This window comes from Giraffa tippelskirchi, chromosome 9 (genome assembly GCF_054371585.1).
Source record: "Giraffa tippelskirchi isolate mGirTip1 chromosome 9, T2T-mGirTip1v1.2.pri, whole genome shotgun sequence".
Classification (NCBI taxonomy): Eukaryota; Metazoa; Chordata; class Mammalia; order Artiodactyla; family Giraffidae; genus Giraffa; species Giraffa tippelskirchi.
Genome location: NC_137283.1, coordinates 9,748,947 through 9,772,956, shown reverse-complemented (window position 1 = coordinate 9,772,956; position 24,010 = coordinate 9,748,947). Strand labels below are relative to the sequence as shown.

General features: G+C 44.2%; 1 protein-coding gene across 9 annotated transcripts in view; it reads right to left on the bottom strand.

Moving 5' to 3' along the window:
- Window positions 1-24,010, bottom strand: part of STAC (SH3 and cysteine rich domain) — a 335,857-nt gene that overhangs the window by 56,684 nt on the left and 255,163 nt on the right. For all 9 annotated transcript variants that reach the window (XR_014064607.1, XR_014064605.1, XR_014064608.1 and 6 more), the window contains one exon: window positions 12,462-12,741. Coding sequence is in view for 6 of the 9 variants with exons in the window: in XM_081527334.1 (XP_081383460.1) it covers window positions 12,462-12,741 (280 nt within the window). In the remaining 3 variants the exon portion in view is untranslated. The remainder of the gene's footprint in view (window positions 1-12,461; window positions 12,742-24,010) is intronic.

Below are 24,010 nucleotides of genomic sequence, written 5' to 3'. Positions count from 1 at the left end.
CAGGAAAACATTTTGCAGCTGTGAGTTTAGAAAATGCTTAAAGTGTATCCAGAATGCACTGTCTACTTTCTGTCTCCTCAGCTCCACCTTGACTAATTTCTCTCTTTTCCTTCTGCCCTAGTCAGCTTTTTAATTTCTTGGCAGATGGGACAAGGAGAAAATAAATGAAGCACAGAAGGTCTTAGGAGAACATGGAGGTATATATATTTAGAATCTATTGGTTATGATATTACTAAGTAGCATCTAGCTAGCGACCTGGACCTGAAGGGAATAACTAAAAATATAATAAAAGACCACCTTGAATTAGCATCTTCCCCCATCTGGCCAGTTATTTATGCAGTGAAAACACTCTCCTGTATTGTAATTTCTTTCCACTAAGGTATGATCTTGAAGGGCTCCTGAAGTGCAGATCTCTTCTTTGGGGCACAACAAAATTATCTCTCTGAAAATCACCTCAGTGTTGTGGTTCTAGAAATCACCAAAACATTTGCAAACATCATGATGGATGATTTAAGAGGGACAGTCTCTTTCCTCTGGCTACCTTTTATTTTTCACATTTTCCTCCCAAATTCGACCATTTAAGACTTTGATCAATTACTAGTAAAATGAACAGTTCACAGGAATGAAGTCTTGCATTTTCTTTCTTACACTGAGAGAATAGCAGCAGTGCCTGGCAACTTGGGGAATTTTTATGCATATAAAGATTCATCACCACATGGTCCCTTTTTTAACAATCATGAGATGTTTAAGGACAGTGTGGGAGGCAGTGTCCATGTCATCCTAATGTCACAACATGTGTAGCTTTAGAAAAAAATTTTAGACACAGATGGGGAAGTACGGCCAACAGCACTGAGATGAACCAAACTCTAACAGTTTCTTTGGGTCCTGACTTCCCCAAACTGGTCTCCCCAACAGGATTCAGATGTTCTCCCATCAGTGATGTGGCTTTAGGACATCCCAGTCTGATGCCCCTGCATGGGAGTGACAGGGTGGGATGGCCCTGGAAGGCAGGCATCATGAGGTCTATTAAACCCACCCTGCCCTGTAGACACTGCAGGATCTGCATGGAAAGAGGCCAGTAGGTCTTCAGCTGGAAGAGTCAAGGGCTCCTCCTCACTTCTTCCAGTCCCTACATAATTCCAGTCCCTTCCCCTTTGGTACCTTTCAGTCTCCTCACTTGAACTTATGAAGGTGTCAGACATCAGCACTGGGCTGGTACACAGTTGGCACTCAATGTTTGATGGATCTATAGCTATTGAGATTACACACAGTTCTACCTTTTTAATGGTGAACATTTTTGTGTGCAATAAAAATAGTCATAATCATAATTCTGGTAATAATAGTTATCAATGGCTGATCATCCATTTATCTATTCATTCATTCAACAAATTCACATTGAACACCTATTACAGGCTGGGTGCCAGGCTTAGCACTGAGGTTGCTACAGCAAACATGGGCATCACAGAGAAGCACCCTGCCCTCAAGGAGTATGCACAGTGACATCTGCCATTCACCTTGTCTATGTGACAGCATTCATTAAGGATTATATTATACTAAACAGAAAACAATTGTAGATAGCATCATCTTTTAGTTGACAATAAAATACAAGAGAATCAGATATTATGATAAAGGAGTCAAAAGAAGGAATAAAAAAAACCTGAAAGAATGCATAGGAAATATAGGAGAGCAAACATTTTTCATAATCAAAATCCTTATTTGAAGAAGTGAAGGTCAAAACTAATGGTACAGATGATTTAGTTACTATCATAAAGCAGCAGTTCTAAGATCTTTGGATTTCATGCACTAAAGTAAAAGAGGAGAGTGTGCAAATAGCATCAGTGAGAGCAGAGTGGACCAGGGACAGAGCTGCACAACAGCCTGAGGGACATTAAGTGGAAACCATGAGAATTCCTTGATTGGACTCTGCTCACCATTTTGCCCCAGTCTGCGAGAGGTTAATCAGCTAAGCAAGGGAGCCCATGGCAATGACCTCCCTTATGCCTTTGGTACTCATATCCGCTGGAAAAATATTACTGAACAACTGAGAAACAAAAATAAGAGGTGAAGAATGGAGACATTATGTAAGAATAGAGCTGGTGGTAAATACTTGAATCAGTTAAACCTGGAAATGTCTAAATTGATATACAAATCTTGTTATAAAAAGGTATATATATCATAAGATTTATTCTCAATCAAATGTCTGAATTGTAAAATATTGGAATAACAATAAAATTCTGGGTTGGTAAGAGTGTTGTACTTATTTACAAAAATAAGAAGTTGAAATACTATTGCTGGAAGATTGGAGTTGTGATTAAAACCTCAGTAGGCTGGTTTTAGAAAAGGCAGAGGAACCAGAGATCAAATTGCTAACATTTGATGGATCATCGAAAAAGCAAGAGTTCCAGAAAAACATCTATTTCTGCTTTATTGACTATGCCAAAGCCTTTGACTGTGTGGATCACAATAAACTGTGGAAAATTCTGAAAGAGATGGGAATACCAGACCACCTGACCTGCCTCTTGAGAAACCTGTATGCAGGTCAGGAAGCAACAGTTAGAACTGGACATGGAACAACAGACTGGATCCAAATAGGAAAAGGAGTACGTCAAGGCTGTATATTGTCACCCTGCTTATTTAACTTATATGCAGAGTACATCATGAGAAACGCTGGGCTGGAGGAAGCACAAGCTGGAATCAAGATTGCCGGGAGAAATATCAATAACCTCAGATATGCAGATGATACCACCCCTATGGCAGAAAGTGAAGAACTAAAGAGCCTCTTGATGAAAGTGAAAGAGGAGAGTGAAGAAGTTGGCTTAAAGCTCAACATTCAGAAAACAAAGATCATGGCATCCGGTCCCATCACTTCATGGCAAATAGATGGGGAAACAGTGGGTGACTTTATTTTTTGGGGCTCCAAAATCACTGCAGATGGTGATTGCAGCCATGAAATTAAAAGACGCTTACTCCTTGGAAGGAAAGTTATGACCAACCTAGACAGCATATTAAAAAGCAGAGACATTACTTTGTCAACAAATGTCCATCTAGTCAAGGCTATGGTTTTTCCAGTAGTCATGTATAAATGTGAGAGTTGGACTATAAAGAAAGCTGAGCGCCGAAGAATTGATGCTTTTGAACTGTGGTGTTGGAGAAGACTCTTGAGAGTCCCTTGGACTGCAAGGAGATCCAACCAGTCCATCCTAAAGGGGATCAGTCCAGGGTGTTCATTGGAAGAAATGATGTTGAAGGTGAAACTCGAATACTTTGGCCACCTGATGTGAAGAGCTGACTCACTGGAAAAGACCCTGATGCTGGGAAGGATTGAGGGCAGGAGGAAAAGGGAACTACAGAGGATGAGATGGTTGGATGGCATCACCGACTCAATGGACATGGGTTTGGGTAAACTCCGGCAGTTGGTGATGGACAGGGAGGCCTGGTGTGCTGTGGTTCGAGGGGTCACAAAGAGTTGGACACGACTGAGCAACTTAACTGAACTGAACTGAACTGAGGCTTATTTGGAGCAATAGAGCAGTAAAAATAGCATGTTCTCACTTTTTAATAAATCTAAAATCCAATTACATTTATTTTCAAAAGAAGCACATAGAACACATGATAAAAAAGGTTTAAAATTACACGTTGATAAAGGTATATCAGGCAAATATAAAAAACTTAGGTGGAGGCATTAATAGTGGAATTCATGACAAAAGCATTCAGAACACTTGCTGGCATAAACCACAGCAAGATTTTTTTGACCCATCTTCTACAGTAATGAAAATAAAAACGAAAATAAATAAATGGGATCTAATTAAACTTGAAAGCTTTTGCACAGCAAAGGAAACCACAAACAAGATGAAAAGACAACCCTCAGAATGGGAGAAAATATTTGAAAATGAAGCAACTGACAAGGGATTAATCTCCAAAATATAGAAACAACTCATGCAGCTCAGTATTAAAAAAACAAACAAATAACTCAATCAAAAACTGGGTGGAAGATCTAAATTGACATTTCTCCAAAGAAGACATGCAGATGTCAAGAGGCAGATGAAAAGATGCTCAATATCACTAATTATTAGAGAAATGCCAGACAAAACTACAATGAGGTGCCACCTTACACTGGTCAGAATGGCCATCAACAAAAAATCTACAAACAATAAATGCTGGAGAGGGTGTGAAGACAAGGGAACCCTCCTACACTGTTGGTGAGACTGTAAATTGATACAGTCACTATAGAGAACAGTATGGAGGTTCCTTAAAAAACTAAAAATTGAACCCCATATGACCCAGCAATTCCACTCCTGGACACACGTGGAGAAAACCATAATTCCAAAAGGTACATGCATCCTAATGTTCACTGCATCACTATTTGCAATAGCCAGGACATGGAAGGAACCTAAATGTCCATCAACAGAGGAACAGATAAAGAAGATGTAGTATAGGTACACGATGGCATATTACTCAGCCATAAAAAGGAACAAAACTATGCCATTTGCAGAGATACGGATGGACCTACAGACAGTCGTACAGTGAAGTCAGAAAGAGAAAAACAAGTATCATATATTAAGGCATATATGTGGAATCTAGAAAAATGGTACAGACAAACCTATCTGCAAAGCAGAAATAGAGACATAGAGAATAAATGTATGGACACCAAGGGGGAGAGGTGGGACGGATTGGGAGATTGGGATTGACATATATACCCTACTATGTATAAAACAGAAAACTAATGAGAACCTACTGTATAGCACAGGGAACTCTACTGAATGCTCTGTGGTGACGTAAATGGGAAGAAAATCCAAAAAAGAGGGGATATATGTACACTTATCACTGATTCACTTGGCTATACAGCAGAAACTAATATAACATTGGAAAGCAACTAAACATCAATAAAAAAATTTTTTTTAAAGTATTCAATGGAATTGGATGTAATTTTATTTGGCTATGGATATAATTCACAATGAAGGAATCCCTGCTATGACCCTTTGTGCATGGGGTAACTTCACGTTAAAATACACAACACAAAGGAGAAATAAAGAGAACATTGCCAGATGAGAAAATAGGGCTTCTGTGCCCAGCTTCGTTTTGGGCAGGCTGGAGACCTGACATACCAGGGGAGCAGCTTTCAAAGGCTTAGGGAGTTTTCCATGTTCTTCTGTTTCTGTTGGTTGGTATTTAAGACTGATGACTTTTCTTCCCACTTATTCAGCACTCTTTTTAAAGTACTCACTATGAGCCAGGTGTGTGCTGTGCTGGCTGCTGTGGGAATAGGCACCTACATCAGACCAGATCATGCCTGTAAAAAAATAAAAAAATAGCTCTGGAAAGAAGGTATCTGGCAGTAAATAGAATGAAGTCTCTTGGAAAAACCTCCTTAATTGATGGAATGGACTCATGCAATGAGGTAGTTATTCTAATAGTACATATTGACTAGTTCAAGTCTTTAACTCCAATGAGATGCAGATTACCACAAGGGACTTCAATGCTCTCCTGAAATGAGTCACTGCAGACAGCCCAATGTAAAGACAGAGTGCCCTAGATGGAATACATGCAGTGGGTGCCCAGCGAAGATGGGTCCCTGACACTAACTCCCACTGCTAAGATCTAAGGATGGCAACAGTGGATTGTTTTCAGCGAGAAAGCATTTTCCTTCTAACCAAGTACAAGAGTATTCTCCTAGTCTAAGCCTGGGTCCTGAGTCCTGTTGACTCAAAGGATGCGGCGTCCAGCATCGGGACTGGTAAACAAACCTGACTGCCTACTTCTCTCATGTCTCCATGAGAAGTTGGCTTGATCATCTTTGGTTTACACAGGTAACAACATTTCTGGGACGGAGGTGATCAAAAAGGCTAGTCACATCCTTGAGGCAAGATTAGATTAGTAGGGGGCAAGTCAGCAGGGGAGGAGCAGTCTCACGTGTCAAGTCCAAGGCAACACTGGCACTAGGACAGAGTGAGTGAGTCAAGGAAATGGGCAGAGAAAGAGATGGGCAGGGAATGCGACTGCGGTACTTGGTCTACTCTTATTGCCACTTTCCTGTGGCAAATGTTTAGCCTTTGCAGCTTTCAGGCCAGGCAGCCAGGGGAGGCACACATGTGAGGCCTTGTACACCCAGCTCGGCATGTCTGCTCCAAGTTAGAAATCCTCGGCAGTGAGGATGCCGGATTCTGTTAAATAAATGTCCATCAGCTAGACACTACACAAGTGAGATTTGATTTTTCTTGGCCATCATTAATGTCACCCTTGGTTCTCAGTTGAAAGGGGAAAAAAAAACCTGCTTTAATATGTTCTCTGGAATGCCATTCTAGGGGGTTAACAGCAGGTGGTTTTTCCTTAGAATTTAGAATATGAAGGTGACCTGTGGCTTGACGAAAACAAAGCTTCAGTTGATTATGTAGAGACAGGACATTCGGTTTGCAGAGTAAAGAGACAGGGCAGGACTTCCCTGGTGGTCCATTGGTTAAGATTCCACCTGTCAATGCAGGGGACACGGGTTCAATCCCTGGACTGGGAAGATTCCACATGCGGTGGAGCAACTGAGCCTGAGGGCCGCAACTACTGAGCCCATGCTCTAGAGCTCACGAGCCCCAGAGCTCGTGCTCCGCAACAAGAGAAGCCGCTGCAGTGAGAAACCCATGTACCACAACGAAGATCCAGTGCAGCCAAAAATAAAAATAAATAAATGCATAAAAATTGAAAGAAATGAAAGGGGGAAGATCAGCCAGCTGTGCTCTATCACAGGTCACAAGTCCTGTGCAGAGTTTCGGGAAGGATGACGCCCATCAACCTCTGCTTCACCTGACCCCTCACCTCTCCTTGCCTCCTTCCCAAGCCTTCTCTCCGTACCCATCCCCTTTGGCCTCACATCACCTCTCTAATCCCTTTTCTCCATTCACAGAAGAAGCCTCTATTTGCTTTACTTGGTTTTCATCTTTGAAAAGAGCAGTGTGCCTCGTTGATTGTTTTTATCTCTTTCTTAAGACAAAAAGGCAGTTACACTATACATGTAATTCTGAGAAGAGAAAAGTAGAGTGAGATTCTCTTTAACAGAAAGCATTTTGGGGGTGTGATTTTTCAAAACAGAACCTTTCCAAACTGCTGCTGTACTTGAGGTGTACCTGGAATCCTCCTTAGGGTTAAGGAATGTTACATTCCTCAGAGATGAATTCATTTCCGTTACTTGTTTTAAAAAGACACGGGCTGTTTGTCTTTTCACACTTGTCACAACGAGATGGAAAATAGAGACTCATGATCACCTATTTAAAGGTTATGAATAGCACTGCCTTGAAAAGGCCTGGTGGAAATCTGTGCGGAAACTGAAAGTGAAGCATCAGATTCCAAAGCGAGGAAGGCAGACATGAAAACCAAGTTGGAGACCAAATTGCCTCAGAGTTCTGAGCATGAGAGATGATGAACAACCTGCCCCACCTCTCTGACCCTCCATCCAAACCCCTGCCATGGAAACAGTCAGGAGCCAGGCATCACTTCCAGATGCAGAAGGGACATGGAAGGTGGTTCAGCTCCAAGACTCAGCAGTGTCTCCTAGACAAACAAGGCTCCGTGATGCAGGGCCATCCTAAGCCTGGTGATGGGCTGGATTATTGACATTTTTCACCCTGTCCTCTGCCAGGTGGCTCCGCTGTCCCTGCTGCTAGGGGCAGAGTGTATTCTCCATCCATAGACAAGGGTTGGACCCACATCCTGGTGGAGTGTCCGCAGGAGTGACAGGGCACCACCTCCAACCCAAGGTCCTAGGGAGCTGTGTGCCGTCCCACTTGTCTTTGCCATTAGAAGGACGTGGCTTGACCAGACCATGCGTCCAAGGAAAGGGTGAGCAATAAGGAAGAGATATAAGGCACAGTGACTGAGCTGAGTCTGGATCAGCTGAACCCCAGCAGATCTGAAGATGCTGAGTAATAGTAAGAGGAGGCTGGAGTCTTAAAGCAGTTGTGACAGTTCTTCCGGAAATCCCTGACTGACGCAGAGCACTGCTGCTAAGTGTGGCTTGTTGGAAGGAAGAACATGAATAATAAAAGTGACTGGAAAATGAGAGTGTGGTTACGTAAGGGTTTTCTGAGGATGAGCACAGACGTGTGCATGGTTGCAGGAGGGGCTGACGTTGCTCCCCATTTTAAATCACCCCTCCCCCTTAACTGGGTCTTGGCGAAGGGCACCTCTCAACCTTGTTCCCGGCCATATTGGAAACCACTGATATGTCCATGGCCAACGATGACAGACACTGAAGTCTCTGGGAAGCAGCAAACATTCCAAATCTCATTTCAAAGAATATCAGACAGTTAAGTAGGGGGCCTATTTCAAGACGATCTACACCTGGGAGAAGTTAAAACTACTTGCTACTCAGAAGGTAAACCCTTCAGTTACCAGTCAATTACATCAGTTACATGGTTATCTTCTCCCTGAAATTTATTTTCCTTTTAACTTTACCCCTTGTTCCCAACTCTTCCCTCTAAAGCCATAGAGAGTGAGTCGCTTGACTTTTCCAATACAGGATTTTAAAACACCGTTGCACACCCAAAGACTTTTCCAAATCAAACTCCCAGAGTTTCCTCACAATGTTATCCTGGCATGCACTCAACATTCTGATCACTCTCTTCTAGACGCCTGCTCACTTGTTCATATCCCTCTCAAAATAGGAAATGCAGAATCATAGAGAATCTTTAGGGTGCACAAAAAACACGGCTGTGCTAAGTTGCTTCAGTGGTGACTGACTGTTTGCAGGACTGTAGCCCACCAGGCTCCTCTGTCCATGGGATTCTCCAGACAGGAATACTAGAGTGTGTTGCCATGCCCTTCTCCAGGGGACCTTCCTGACTGAGGGATCGAACCTGTGTCTCCTTGGGCTCCGGCATTGCAGGCAGACTCTTTACCACTAAGCCACCAGGGAATCTATGGCTGTGTAGATGAGGGATTAATTATTTTGTGTTACCTAGACATTATTTTTAAAATTTTTTTATGCCTATAAAGGGTAAAAAAATTTTTTCTGCTACACTAATTTGGTTTACCCTCCAAATAGCTTTCTCTTCCTTAGGAAAATGACTATTTTCTTGTTCCATAATAATGATAATGATATTAACTCCTTGGCCCTCCTTTACTGAGTGAGGTGCATTAGATGCCTGATACCTTCCTTCTGCCAGCTCATTAGTCCACACAAAATCCCGAGGGTCGTATTATCATCTCCACATAGAACGAGCACACAGGTTCAGAGAAGCTGAGTCACTGGCACAAGGTCACACAGCTACATGGACTCGAATCCGTGCTCCTGGTCTCTCTGCCATCCTCGCTCCCTCATCTCATTTTATCGAGGAAGTGTGTCTAGCCACTCAGTTGTGTCCAACTCTCTGCGATCCCCTGGACTGTAGCCTGCCAGGCTCCTCTGTCCATGGGATTCTTCAGGTAAGAATACTGCAGTGGGTTGCCATTCCCTTCTCCAGTGGATCTTCCTGACCCAGGCATTGAACTCGGATCTCCTGCACTGCAGGCAGATTCTTTATCGTCTTTACCTGGGAAAGGAGAGGGCTAACTGTGTCATAGGAATAGTCAGGAGCAGAACAGGGGTCAGGGCTCTCCCCATTCTGTGTACCATAAGGAAAGGTACCTCTCTGCCCGCTTCAAACAAAGATGGTCTCTCACCCTGTGACGTCACAAAGCGTTCAGTGGGAATATAACACTCAAATGATTGGCATCAGTGCCAGGATGGAAAGGAATCAACAGAGGCCAGTCCTGCGATCTTCAACTCAGGTTTTCTTCCATTGCTGTGGTGGGCACTGCTGATGCCCTGCCCAGATACCCTTCCCTGGGCGTGAATAGGCAGAACAATGGCCTCCCAGAGATGTCCACGTCCTAATCCCCGGAGGTTGAATGGTTATGTTATGTGGCAAGGGGAACTCAAGGGTGTAAGTGGAAGTAAGGCTGCTAATCAGGTGACTCTGAGATGGGAAGGTCAGGCTGGCTTATTCAGGTAGGTCCAGTGTAACCACAAGAGTCCTTTGGGAAAGGGGGAGAGTCAGGACCAAAGACATGGTGGTGTGACCTGCCACGGCCTTGCTTCACTGCACTGAAGATGAAAAGGGGCCGCAAGCCAGTGTGCACGTAGGCGCTAGAAGCTGGACAAGACAAGAGCACGGATTCTTCCCTACGGCCTCCAGAAAGGACTGCCGCTCTGCGCACACCTTGATTTCAGCCCTGTGAGACTCACTGTGGACTTCTGATCTCCAGAACTAGAAGATGATAAAACTATTGTTTTAAATTACCAAGTTTGTAGTAACTTGTTTTAGTAGCAAAACCCCACTAATACACCAGTGGTATCCCTGCTGGCTGGTCAGAGCTCACAGCTGCCCTTTTTCTCGAGAGAACTGCCTTCAGCAGAGCACGAACCACTTTGCTCCGGGGTTTGAAATGACCTTCATCATGGGAGGAGAAGGGAAGCCCACTGATACCAAAGGCTGGCCTTGAGGAAGGACCAACTGCTCAAATTCATGCCTCAGAGCTCCCATAAGATCCGCCTAAGACCACGTCCTAGTTTAGTCCCTCCCTTGCACATCAGTTGCCATTTCCCCTTCTCGTCCTCTCAATAGATTACGGGCATGTGAGTCCCTGCCTCAGCTCTGCTTCTGGGGAATCTGGCCTAAGACAACTGTCATGCTCAGAAGAGACTCTGGGCACTTAAGGGGAAACTAGGGGCTGAGAGAGGTGGGTGTCGGCGCTGAGGAGCTGGAAGGCGAGAGGAACAACATGTCAGGGTCACATGGGGCCCTGGCTCCCAGCTCGGAAATCAGGCTCTTGATCTTAAAGTGTTCTTGTCTAAAGCCTTGGCGGCCCAGCCCAGGACCACAGCATCCAGGTCATAAGTGAGCAGAAGGCACAGTGTGGGCCTAGCCCTGGGACCCCAGGTGGGGAAGGGCTGTCTTCCACACCTGCATCCCTCTCAGCTGTGGTCCAGGAGCTCCAGGCTTCGTTTGGCTCCGTCTCTGCAGGACAAGTTCCCAGCTCGGTCAGCTTTGCATCTTTTTGATTTTTCAGCCTCATTTTCTCTCTTAATTCCAGGCTTCTGCCCTTCAACTTCTCTTAGGGTGGGTGCATCCTAACTGCCCCCTTGAGAGCAATGTGGGCATCTCTTTCCCCCTCCTCCCTTGTTCTGTAGTGGACCAGTCGATCACTTAGGGCATGTTGCTGCTGCTGCTGCAGCTAAGTCGCTTCAGTCGTGTCTGACTCTGTGGGACCCCATAGAAGGCAGCCCACCAGGCTCCACCGTCCCTGGGATTATCCAGGCAAGAACACTGGAGTGGGTTGCCATTGCCTTCTCCTGCTGTCTTGAAATAACTGGTTTCAATTCACTCTGGGTCCCACCCAAAGTCCCTTTCTTTTTATGGTTTCCTCTGTTTGGTCACTGGGTTTCTGCCACGAGGCAGTGGGTGTCAAGTGTGGAGCCTCTGTGTGTCAATTCTGAATGGCTGTATTTTCCTTCCAGTTGGGACATTTTATAGGTCACTTTCTTCTTCTGGGCACAAGCTCTAAAGACACTCAGGCCACTACCATTTCTTTGTGGTACCAGGAGTGAGTCCTTCCCAAGGTCCAGAGTTGGTAATCACCATTACAACTGAATCCTCTGTTCTGGGTCAGTGCCTCCCTGAGGTCTCCTACCTTCCACACCTGCCTGCCTTGGCCATTCGCCTGTAACTCACCAAGCCACAGACCCCCTGCCCAGGTGACCTCAGGTAGACATGGCCACGCAAACGTGAATGGACCCTGCAATGCCTCGCTCAGATCCCTTTACAGGACGGAGGCATTCAAACTCCAACTGTCCAGCATCTTGGTTGCCTCCCATAACTGCCCTTGGCTAAAAACAGCTGCTTTGTTCAAGATGTGGCCCTCTACCTGGGGACTGCCGATATCCAGTGAGAGGTGATGCAGGGTACAAAGTCCCGGACCTCTGGCCTCAAAGCGAGATGACTGAAAGGGGCTGGAGAGCACCCTGGGGAGCAGTTGAAGGCTCTGTCTCATCCGCACCATTCTCCAGCTTCTCCTCTGCCCAGTCCTGCTGCCCTTCCCTTTGACACACAGTATTCTCTCGTGAGTGCGTGCATGGTAAGTCACTCAGTCGTGTCCAATTCTTTGTGGCTCTATGGACTGTAGCCTGCCAGGCTCCTCCATCCAGGGGATTCTCTAGGCAAGAATACTGGAGTGGGTTGTCATTTCCTTCTCCAGGGGATCTTCCCAACGCAGAGATTGAACCTGCATCTCTTATGTCTCCTGCATTGGCATGTGGGTTCTTTACCACTAACGCCATCTGGGAAGCCCGGTGTTCCTCCAGACGATCCCAAACAATCCTCCCTGCTGCCAGACAGTCTAAGAGTCTGTCCACAGGGACCTGGACTCAGGTGTGCCCCTCTCACCTGGCTTTCCAGAGATGCAGTTACCTGCAGGAGGGAGACAGGGGGAGGGCTTACCCACGATCATGTGGTTGCAGACGTCACAGAAAGTGGGCTTCTTGAAGATGTGCTCCTGAAAGGCGTGGGCCTTGCCACCACCGCTGGGGTATAAGCCAGCCCTGGTGGGTGTGGAGGTCAGGCTTCCAGGGGCAGGAAGCGGGCTGGAGCTGGGGCTGACCTCTGCCAGCACGTCTGCCTGCAGCTTCACGTCGCTGTTGGTTCGCTGGAAGAAGTTGTCAGCACTTTTGCTCCGTAAACTCTTGGTCTTGAAAGAAAGTGATCGTTTTAGTTTCTGGAGCTGCAATGCAATGACAGAACAGACTTACGATCAACCATGCAGACTCCTGCTGTGAGTGTTGGGGGGGCGGGGCTGAGGCCTGCTCCGTGGGCTGCTCCGTTCCTGACACCCTCAGCCCCTGTGGAGGCTCACAGGGGTCCCTGCGGGGGTGGCTGCTGTCAGCGGCCCCCACTCCACCCCTCCTCCTCCTCCCTGCCTCCCTGGGCACCCACCCGTGTGCTTCAAAATGGCTCATGGTTTTGGACACTGTTTGCCTTTCGAATTGGAATCACTGGAAATATTAAGGATATGAACTCCTGGGATCACAGGCTGGGTCCAGCATGCTGGGGTCTGTGCCGGCCTTGCTCTGCTGTGGTCCCTTGGCCGCCATTTGTCTGTTCATGCAGCAAAGCAGAGGAGGCCATCGACCGGGAAGTAAAGTGGCTAAAGCATCACAGAAATCAAACCAGAGCCTCCCAAGCCTGCTGGGCTCCAAAGCATATGGATAAGTGCGTGCGTGTGTTTGAGGAGAACACCACGTGGAATTATCCACCTGATTTTCTCTGCTCCGTCCCCTGCCCTGCCTCTTGGTTTTGATCCTGGCAAAACTAGGCCATTTCTCCTCTGCCTTTGGGACCTATGAAGAAGCACCACACGGGCTGGGGGAATCCTAACGCGGTTTGGTCCAGGCTGCCTCTCCAATCTAGTCTTCCCATGGGAGCTGAGAGGATATTTTGGGAACACAGATGTGACCACGTGAGCCTGTTGTTCAAAATCCTTCACAAAGTTCCCTTTGTCCTTTATAAATTAAATTTATTTTATTCTTTTGACCATGAGGCATGTGGGGTCTTCACTTCCTGACCAGGGATCGAACTCACGTCCCCTGCATTGAAAGTTCAGTCTTAACCACTGCACTGCCAGGGAGGCCCCTGTTCTCCATAAATTTAAAGAAAAGCTCCTTGCCACGGGCTCCAAGGACTGGTAGACTCTGGGTCCTAGTGACAGCTTAGACTGCCATCCACCTTGCTCTTGCCATCCCAGCCACAATGACCTTCTAAAAGTCTAGGTTACTTATTATGCTTTTTTTTTTTACCCTTCTACCTCATTTTATTTTGTTTGCTTGGTTTTTTAAATTAATTTATTTTTTAATTGAAGGATAATCGCTTTACAGAATTTTGTTGTTTTCTGTCAAACCTCAACATGAATCAGCCATAGGTATACATATATCCCCTCCCTCTTGAACCTCCCTCCCACTTCCCTCCCCATCCCACACCCCTAGGTTGATATAGAGCCCCTGTGTGAGTTTCCTGAGACATACAGCAAATTCCCGTTGGTTATCTATTTTACATATGGTAATGTAAGTTTCCATGTTACTCTCTCCATGCATCTCACCCTCTCCTCCCTTCTTATTATGCTTTTAAATCATCAGCTCTTAGTGCAGAGTGTCCCCTCTGCCCAGACAAAAGAAACGAACCACTTGGCAGGCAGCTGCATGACCTGTCATAGGTCACTTCACCTGAAAGGCAGTTTTTCCCTTGTAATTGAATATCCATGCCTGTTGCCTGGAATTAATGTCTAAGCCCCAAAGCTGTAGACAGAAAGTGCTGATCACACTGTTCTAATAAAGGCCTCCATTTATTAGACAGCCCTACTGGACACACAGATGACTTCATCTGGACTTGCCGAGTCTAGCCACCTCCGCATCAAGCCCCCAGCCTTCCCTGCAGGAGATCAGGAAGATGTGGCGGGTTTAGTGCCTGGGGAGGACGCCACAATTCTCTACTTCACCCTTCCCATGCTCCTTTGCAAGGTGACCTCAAGATCCTCCCATCAAAGCTGGAGCTCCTTGAATCCTGTTTGTTTGGGGGTATTTGACCAACAGCAGGTGGCAGAGGCAACTTAAAAGCCATTTCCAAGTCCAGACTTCAAGATGTTCTGCACACTTGTCTTCTCTCTCAGAAACCTGCCCAGCTGCCATATGTACAAACATGATATAGCCTAAAGGATGATGAGAGACACACGGTCCAGAAACCACCCCCATCACTTGAGTGACACCCCAGAAGCAGAGCCACTCTGCTCCCTGCAGGGAATCAAGGATCCAGATGAGAACAGAGGAACTGCCCAGCTCAATCCTGATCAAACTGTCGACCCACAGAGTCATCCACTGAAGAGACGGCTGGTGTTCTGAACCATTAAGCTGGGTGTCTTCTGCGTGTAAACAGCAATCCAGTGCAGTTCTCCCCACCTTTTAGGTACGTGCTAGGAATGTGCTTTGCTGTCCATCTGAAGTTGGCGGTGGCTATGTGAAGCCAGTGCTCCACTTCAGGGCGCTGTCTGGGGAAGGGGTCCTGGGGGGACACCCTGCAGGGCCCTCAAGGGAAGCTCCACTGAGACCAGTCCTGGAGCATCATCAGTCAGAAAGGGCTAGCCAGAGAAGCAGCAACAACCTACAGAAAAGGTCAGAGACTGTGGGCTGTCAAGACTCTTGCTCCTTTCTCTCCGTCCTACAGCCCAGACCCAGCAGAGGGGCTAGACCTGACAGAGGAGAAGGAGGAGGGTTATCCTGGGGTTATCCTGGGGTGTTTGTTACTGAACCATAATCCAGCGCATCCTCACTGATACAGAAGAAGGAAGTCACGAGCCCTTGGGAGCACTGCACTTACTTTGAAGAGAAACTTCCATCTCCATCTGAGCTAACTGCGAGGGGGCAATGAACCACTCATTCTGTGAGCCTGAGCCGCACAGAGGTGAGGACCTGGAGCTAGCACAGAACACACGTTCTTCATGTCAAGCCCTTCTGGCTATAAACTGGACTGGTGCTGAAGGAAGGTAGACTTAAACTGGAGGCCAGTGACTGAAATATACATATTACACACACACATATATATTGTATATTGATATAATATAGTATACAGTTATATAGGTACAATATATAATATCAAATACTATATATATGGCTAATAAGAGGTTCAAACTACTACTACTTATTTATAAAATAAGTTACATGGGTGGACCTCCAGATTGTCATACTGAATGAAGTCAGTCAGACAGAAGGGGAAATATCATATGACATCTATTATATGCGGAATCTAAAAACAAATGATACAAATGAACTTACAGAACAGAGACAGGTTCACAGAACGAACTTACATGGCCAGAGGGTAAGAATAGGGGAAAAGGATAGTTAGGAAAAGGAGTTAGGGAGTTTGGGACAGTCATGTACACACTGCTATATTTAAAATGGACAACCAGCAAGGACCTACTCTATAGCACATGAAACTCTGCTCAATGTTATGTGGCAGCCGGGATGGGAGAGGAGTTTGGACGATGAACACGTGTATATGTATGGCTGAATTCCTTTGCCGTTTACCTGAAACTATCACAACTTTGTTAATTGACTATATTCCAATAGAAAATAAAGTTTTTAAAAAATACGTTGCAAAGATGGACAGCACAGGGAATATAGCCAGTATTTATAATAATTTTATATGGAGTATAATGTATAAAAATATTGAATCAATATGTTGTACACTGAAAACTAATACAATATTGAAAATCAAAAATTAAGTTACTCAGTCATGTCTGACTCTTTGCGACCCCATGGACTGTAGCCCTCCAAGCTCCTCTGTCCATGGGATTCTTCAAGCAAGAATACTGCAGTGGGTTGCCATTTCCTTCCCCAGGGCATCTTCCCAACCCAGGGATCAAACGCAGGTCTCCTGCATTGCAGGTGGTTTCTTTACGGTCTGAGCCAGCAGGGAAGTCTACTGTAAGTTAAATACACTTCAATTAAAAGTAAGAACTTGACCCCAAGTATCTAGGTCCACATCTGGAGACCTTTTTCATATCCTCATTTTGCTATTTTATATTGTGTTAACTCAAGAAAAACTTGCTTGGGTCTTGAAAAAAGTGGCTAATGGGTTAAGTCAATTTATAAGCTGAATCCTTTGTGTATTTTATATGCTATGTCTGATCCTTGACTTTTCATTTTCAAAGCACTGCAGAACCCCTCTAAAGCTGCACATTAGATTTATAGGAACTCAGTAAACGATTTTGGTTTAACAGCTTGCATTTTGTAAAGGCAGGCTGGAGAATCAGAAGAGCATGTAGAATCCCAACTCTGTTTAAAGCCTCACTGATGCATTCTTTGGTTTTAACAACTACTTAGCTAAAGATAAGATACAGGTTAGGGGCAGTTTCCTTAGTCAAATGAACAGAATTGCTACTTTCAGATAATTAAGAAGGAAACTCAGACTTAGGTTACACCCAATGAGGGAAAAAAATTACTGATGTTAAACATTAGCTGTTAGATGGTTAGAAAATTATTCGGATTCCTTCAGTTCAGCAGGGCTCTGGAGTGTTTCTCTATGAAAGACCAATCCAGTGAAAACTGCATGACCTATTCTTTTTTAAAACCTTTTATTTAAAATAACTTTAGTAATATAAAAATTGCAAAATAGTAGAATCCCTATATAAGTTTCACTCACTTTTCCCTAATGTTAACATCTTATATAAGTACAGCAAATTAATTGTAACCAAGAAACTAACACTGATATAAAACTCTTATCTATAGATCTTATTTGATTTTTTCCAGTTGTCCCATAATGTCTTTTTCCTGGTTCAGGATCCAATTAAGGATTACATATTGCATTTAGTTATATCTCCATAGTCTCTTTTTAAAACTGAAGTATAATTTATTTATAACGGTGTTTGTTTATTTATTTAATTTTAATTTTTGACTGCACCCTGCTACATGTGGGATCCTGCTTCTCAACCAGGGATTGAGCATGCACCCCCTGCATTTGAAGGTGGAGTCTTAACCACCGAACCACCAGGAAGTCCCTCCACAGTCACAGTCTCTTCAATCTACATCAGGTCCTCACTTTACTTGTCTCTCATACTTTGATTTTTTGAAGACTAGTAAGCAGTATTTGGAGAAGGCGATGGCACCCCACTCCAGTACTCTTGCCTGGAAAATCCCATGGATGGAGGAGCCTGGTAGGCTGCAGTCCATGGGGTCGCTAAGAGTTGGACACGACTGAGCGACTTCACTTTCACTTTTCACTTCTGTGCATTGGAGAAGGAAACGGCAACCCACTCCAGTGTTCCTGCCTGGAGAATCCCAGGGACGGGGGAGCCTGGTGGGTTGCTGTCTATGCGGTCACACAGAGTTGGACATGACTGACGTGACTTAGCAGCACCAGCAAGCAGTATTTTGTAGAATGTTTTTCAATTTCAGCTTGTCTGGTGTTTTCTTGTTATTAGATTGAGGTTATACATATATATATATATACACGTATATATATTTATTTGGTACGATTAGGACAAAAGTGATGTGTTCTTCTCAGTGCAGCATATCAGGAGGTATCTGATGTCAGTTTGTCCTGTTACTGGTGACACTAACTTTGGTCACTTGGCTGAAGTGGTATTTGCCAGGCTGTTCCACTCTAAAGCATTCTTCTCTTTGTAATGAATGAGTTTCACACAGGGGGACTACTTTGAGACAATGTAAACATCCTGTTTCTCATCACACCTTTGTTTTCTAGTCTCAGCATCCATCAATGGCTTCTGCCTGTAAAACTTCATTACTTGGTGCTTGCCTAATGGTGATACTCTACTTCCACTATCCTTCTACGTTAATTATTATCCTACTGTAGAATTCTTCTTTTCATCCATTTATTCAATTGGCTCTTTCTGTTCGTGTGGACTGATGGATCTTCTCTTTATTCTACGAGTCACAGGTTACTAGTACTGTTATTTATTTTGTTGCTCAACTTGTCCCAGGTTTGGTCACTGGAAGCGCCTTTAGGTTTGAATCAGTGTCCTTTTCCATGTGCCCTGATTATCTCTGAAGACTTCCTTACTTTCTGACACTACAGGTTCTCCAGGCTTATCTCATATTCTCCTCGTTTCAGTCTTGCAGCCAGCATTTCTCCGAGGAGCCCTGGTTAGTTTTACTGGGAAGCGGTATTTTAAACTGCTATCTGGGTACCAGATGTGCTTACTACTACTGGGGTGTCAGTGGCTTTAGCTCTCTCAGTGGACAGAACTAGGAAATACATTAATGACCCGTATACACAATAAGCCCATATACACATATCTATATTTATATTTATTTTTACATGAATCTCTACAACTATTAAAAAACCATGAGTTCATACTGAAGCACTCCTTTGTTTATTAAAACACGTTTGATTGTTCCCTGGTTGATATATGCATGGTTGGACTTTGAGATAGTGTTCTTGGGACTCTGCTGGTGATTCAGTGGTTAAGACTCTTCCAATGTAGGGGGCACAGATTCCATCTCTGGTGGGAGAACAAGGATCTCACATGCTGTGGGGCACAGCCAAAAACTTAAAAATAAAAATAAAAAATGAAGTTAGTGCTCTTAAAATACAGCCAGAGGGGATGCGGACAGAAATTGGTTGGGAGGAAATACACAGAACAAAGTAGAGAAACTGGAAAAAATTAGAGGAGTGGGTAAGATACCGGAAGACTCGGGCAGCCACTTAACAAATGCTTTTTGAACTAAGTGGGTAAAAGTATCTTTTCACTTCAGTAAATACTTATTGATTATCTGCTTTGTCACATATTCCACTAGGGACATGGAGAGGCAATGGCATGCCCCTGGTCCTCAAGTTTTCATCTCACTCAGAGAGATACACGGGCAGATCCATGATACTCATATTATAGCACTAAACTCAGTCTTGTGAGTGGAAAAAAAACACGGGGGATGTAACTCACTCTTTTATTGTGGTCTAATATTCCATAAAATGGAGGTATTGGATTAACTGTTTCTCTATTGATGGATATTTGATTGCTTCTAGTATTTTTGAGGCAGAGACCTGCTTTTGTTTACCAAAATTCATTTTCATTTATTCCTGGCTATACAGTTACACTACATATCCCAAAGCTCTTGGCAGATAAATGAAGAAATGAGACAGCATTCTTGCTCATGGAATATACTGAAATGATACGTGTCACTTCCGAAGCTAGGCCTTTACGCTGTGTGCATACCTGCACATCCTCTCTTCCTGCTTCACTCCAGCTGCAGTGTGGGTGTGGTGTTGATCCTGCTTCAACTGCGTAGCTTACAACATTGCCCTAGAGGATGGTGGAGCACATGTTGGAAGGAAATGGGTGTTTGGGTCACTCCATGGAGTTGAGCTGCCCTGCTAACCTAAACAGTTTACCCTGAAGTCTATGTGAGGGAAAAATAAATGTCTGCCTTTTTTGAGGCACTGACTACTGACTGGTGTGCTTGTTACAAGAGTCTATCCTTACTCTCACTAGCATATTTTCTATTATAAACAACACTGGGATGAATATTTTGTACATACATCTTTGCACACATGTGCAAAGATAAAGACCTTTTGTGCTGGAAGAACACTTGCTTGTCTATATCTGTATTTTTACAGTCACAGCCCACTGGTTGGTATAGGAGAATGTCTTTTTCTCCATACCTTGGTCAATACTTCTTATAATTAACTTTCAAAATATATGACGATTTCATAGGCAAAAAATGGTTATAAACTTACAATTTCCTAATTGTCAGTAGGGATAAATTCATGAGCTAAACTATGTGGCTTGTATGGGCAGAAACTAACTGCTCAAAAAATCAATTTCTAGGAGGTAATAGATCTTTTTATTGTTATGTGCATATTTTAGAGATTTATAAAAACTTGGCCATTTGTGTGGCAAACATTTATCTCAGTTTGTCATTCATCTTTAACTTGATTCATTCAACACGCGTATGGAGGATGAGTTTAAAATTTTACAAAGTCAAATGGATCAACACTGGTGCTGCTACAAGCTTCCCCGGTGCCGCGGTGGTAAAGAATCTGCCTGCCAACGCAGGAGACAGGAGAGAGACAGGTTCCCTCCCTGGGTCAGAAAGATCTCCTGGGGAAGGAAGCAGCTCCACTCCAGTATGCTCGCCTGGAAAGTCTCACGGACGGAGGAGCCTGGAGGGCTACAGTCCATGGGGTCTCAAAGAGTAGGCCACGGCGGAGCAATGAAGCACACACACACAGCTGCTGCTGCTAACGGCCAATGTGCACTGAAAACGTACTGTCTGTATTCTGTGTGATTACTGAGGCTGTTGTGTCAGTCAGCTAATGACATGTACTTACATTGACCTCTCTTCTGGCACAAGACATAACACAAGGACTCGAACAACATCTACGTGAATATTCAAGTGATCCCAGGTGACTTTTCTCGCTACATTTAGGCAGAAATTCTGGATCTTGTAAAGCTCATTTCATTTAGAAATTTAAGAACATAAAACATAATATGGTGCCTGTAAAACCTCTAAAACATAAAATAAGTAAATACTGTAACACTCGGGTGGTAAAAGGGAGAACACAGTTATGAAAATGCTTACTATTGGAATAAAAAGTAAATTTTATTTACACTCTATTTTGTGCTTTCAATACATTTGGAAAGGTATAATCTCTAAAAAAAAAAAAAAGATATGAAAGCTGAGATGATCAAACTCAAGTAGAATGGAAGAAGAGATCTGCTAGAGTTAAGAAAAGAATTTATAGCAACCAGTAATACCAGAATAAAATTTAAAACAAGAAAGGTAAAAGCAAAAAGGACTTGTTCTGCAGAAAGGTGATCTTGTGATGGGGGGGAATGTTTGAGAAGCTCTCACAAAACACCAGACTTACTGTAAAGATACAAGAAGTTGAAAATCATCAGAGAAGATAACACGAGAGAGGATATAAAGAAACAACTGGATCCTGAAGAAGACTTCGGAATGACGAGTGCAGAAGCATTATTCAAAGATGAGAGAGAATTCCTGGGCTAAATGAGGGAAGGAGACTTAAACCCATCACTGAGGGAACCACCAACTGTCGGGTCATCCGGCTAAAAAGACACAATCTCTTTTCCTGCCAGCAGGTTCAAGGGTCCTGTCAGAACATCCAGGTGTCAGAGGAAAAGGAGGACATCCCAACACACAGGAAGGAAAGGGGGTCATCCCTGAAGAGAGACACCTAAGACTCACTTCAAGGTTCTCTTCTCCAGTATGAAACAATGTAAGGCAAAGTTATGACCCAAGTCTTCCTAGCCCAGACAAACGACTGTTCAGGAGCAGAGAAGAGAAAACAAAAGCATTGGAAAATACAGAAAACAGGAGGCATCAAAGAACTTGTGCTTGAAATAATTCCTTCGTGGTTATGTTAAAATGGTATAAACAGTTCACAAAGACAATTCACCTGTTATAAATACCTAATGAAACAGATGACATATAATTTAGAACAGATGACACATAATTTCGTTTTCACAGTCATAAAAATACCGCAAGTTGTAGTAACAAAACGCAAGTAGTGAGGGGGTGGAGGCTGGGGGAGGAAGCCAGCTTGTGTTAACTTCCTCATTTTATGTGGAGGAGAAAACCAGGGTATTAGTTACAGCTGACATTTGAGTCCTTAGGATGTGTCATGCACTGCTCTGAAAACTTAACATACATCATCTCCTTTAATCCTCCAATCCACCCTATGAGGCAGGTACTGTATGGCAGACACTTTGCATGCACTCTCCTATTAAACCCACTCTAGAGCTCTTGGAGGGACTATTCTTCTAATTTGTAGATGATGATCCTGGAGGTCATAATGTAAGTGGTAAAGACAAGTGGTAAGCCACAGCCCTGCTTACTGTGACCAAGCCAGCATTTGCAACAAGCCCAATCTGAATTCCTCACTCGGAATTTCAGCCACAAGGGACCGAAGAGGACCACAGGTTCCTTCCTCTGAGCCTTTGTTTGTGCTCTTCCTCTGCCTAGGTACCTTGGGTACCTCTCACCCTCAGGGAAAGCCACCTGCTATGTCGGACTGTCACAACTGCAGTTCATTTTATTTGTTCATTTGTTTCTTGTCTCTGTCCTTCTTTTTAAAGAGCTCCATGTGAGGGCAGGCAGGTTTTCTGTCTTGTTCACTGGGGAGACTTTAGCAATTAGTGTTGAAATGCCTGGTACAAAGGAAGTGCTCAAAGAAATGAATGAAGCTGCCTCCATCATTCCAATCAGAACTAATTGCTCCTTGGGTCTACAATAACAATGTTTGCATCACAATACAGTTCTTATTTCCATTTGTAACACTTTACTATCTTTTCGTGTGTCCTGCGTGTGTGCATGCATGCTCAGTCACTCAGTCGTGTCTGACTCTTTGCAACCCCATGGACTGTAGCCCACCAGGCTTCTCTGTCCATGGGATTTTGCAGGCAAGAACACCAGAGTGGTTTGCCATTTTCTTCTCCAGGGGATCTCCCCAGGGATAGAACTCTTGAGTTTCCTGCACTGACAGGTGGATTCTTAGCACTGGCACCACCTTGTGTAAATTCCATATAGACTGGATTACCTCTCAATCAACTTGAGATCCTCCCAAAACAGTTCTCAACCTTTTGTTTCCTGTAGGACTCTGCCTCCCGACTCCCCCATCTCCACCCAGGGCCGACTCTGTTAGCTGTGTTTACAACTTTCAGTCTCTACTTCTCTTTCTCTTACAAAACCTTCATGTTTCTTGAAACACCAGTACATTCAGCTTTCCTTACAGCTAGAAATAGCTTATGACACAGTCCTGACCAAGGCAATGTACATCCAATGCAAATTTCTCCAGAGTTTTGCTTTCCTGATAAAACAGGGAGGACTGGGTTGGTCTGATCTTTCTCTCTTCCTTCCTGGCTTGACACAGACGTAATGTCTAGAGCTACAGCAGCCCTCTTGCTATCCCATGACAATGAACAAGAGGACATAAGCCAACAGGCCAAAGTGACAGAGCAGAGACGAGGAAGATGGTGATGGCTTTGCTGAATGACTAGGCCAAGGCCAGCAACTTCTTATCTCCAGACTTCTTACTATGTGAGAAAAATCAACCCACACTTGTTTAAATTACTGTAAGTTGGATTTTTTGGGTCACTTTAACCAAAATTATCTTTAACTTGATCCTGCTGATATTTTGAGTTGGTACAGCACTTACATGCTACACTCCCATGAGTATATGCAGATTTTTGACAAACCCAAACTATTACTTCAGGAGCATGAATCACTGCAAAAATTTGAACTATGAGGAGAATGAGACTCCAAGAGGTTAAGTGTCTGCCCACTGTTATTCTGACAGGAAGCTGTGGGTTCGGGAATCAAATCCAGGTCTCTCAAGACTGCCAAATCCATGCTTGTGCCCTCGTCACCTCATCGTAATGTGAATGTATGCCACCTGCAAAGCTGTGTGCCCTGGCCTAATGGAGACACAGGGCCTCCGATCAGCGCTCTTCAAAGACTTCACCCTGG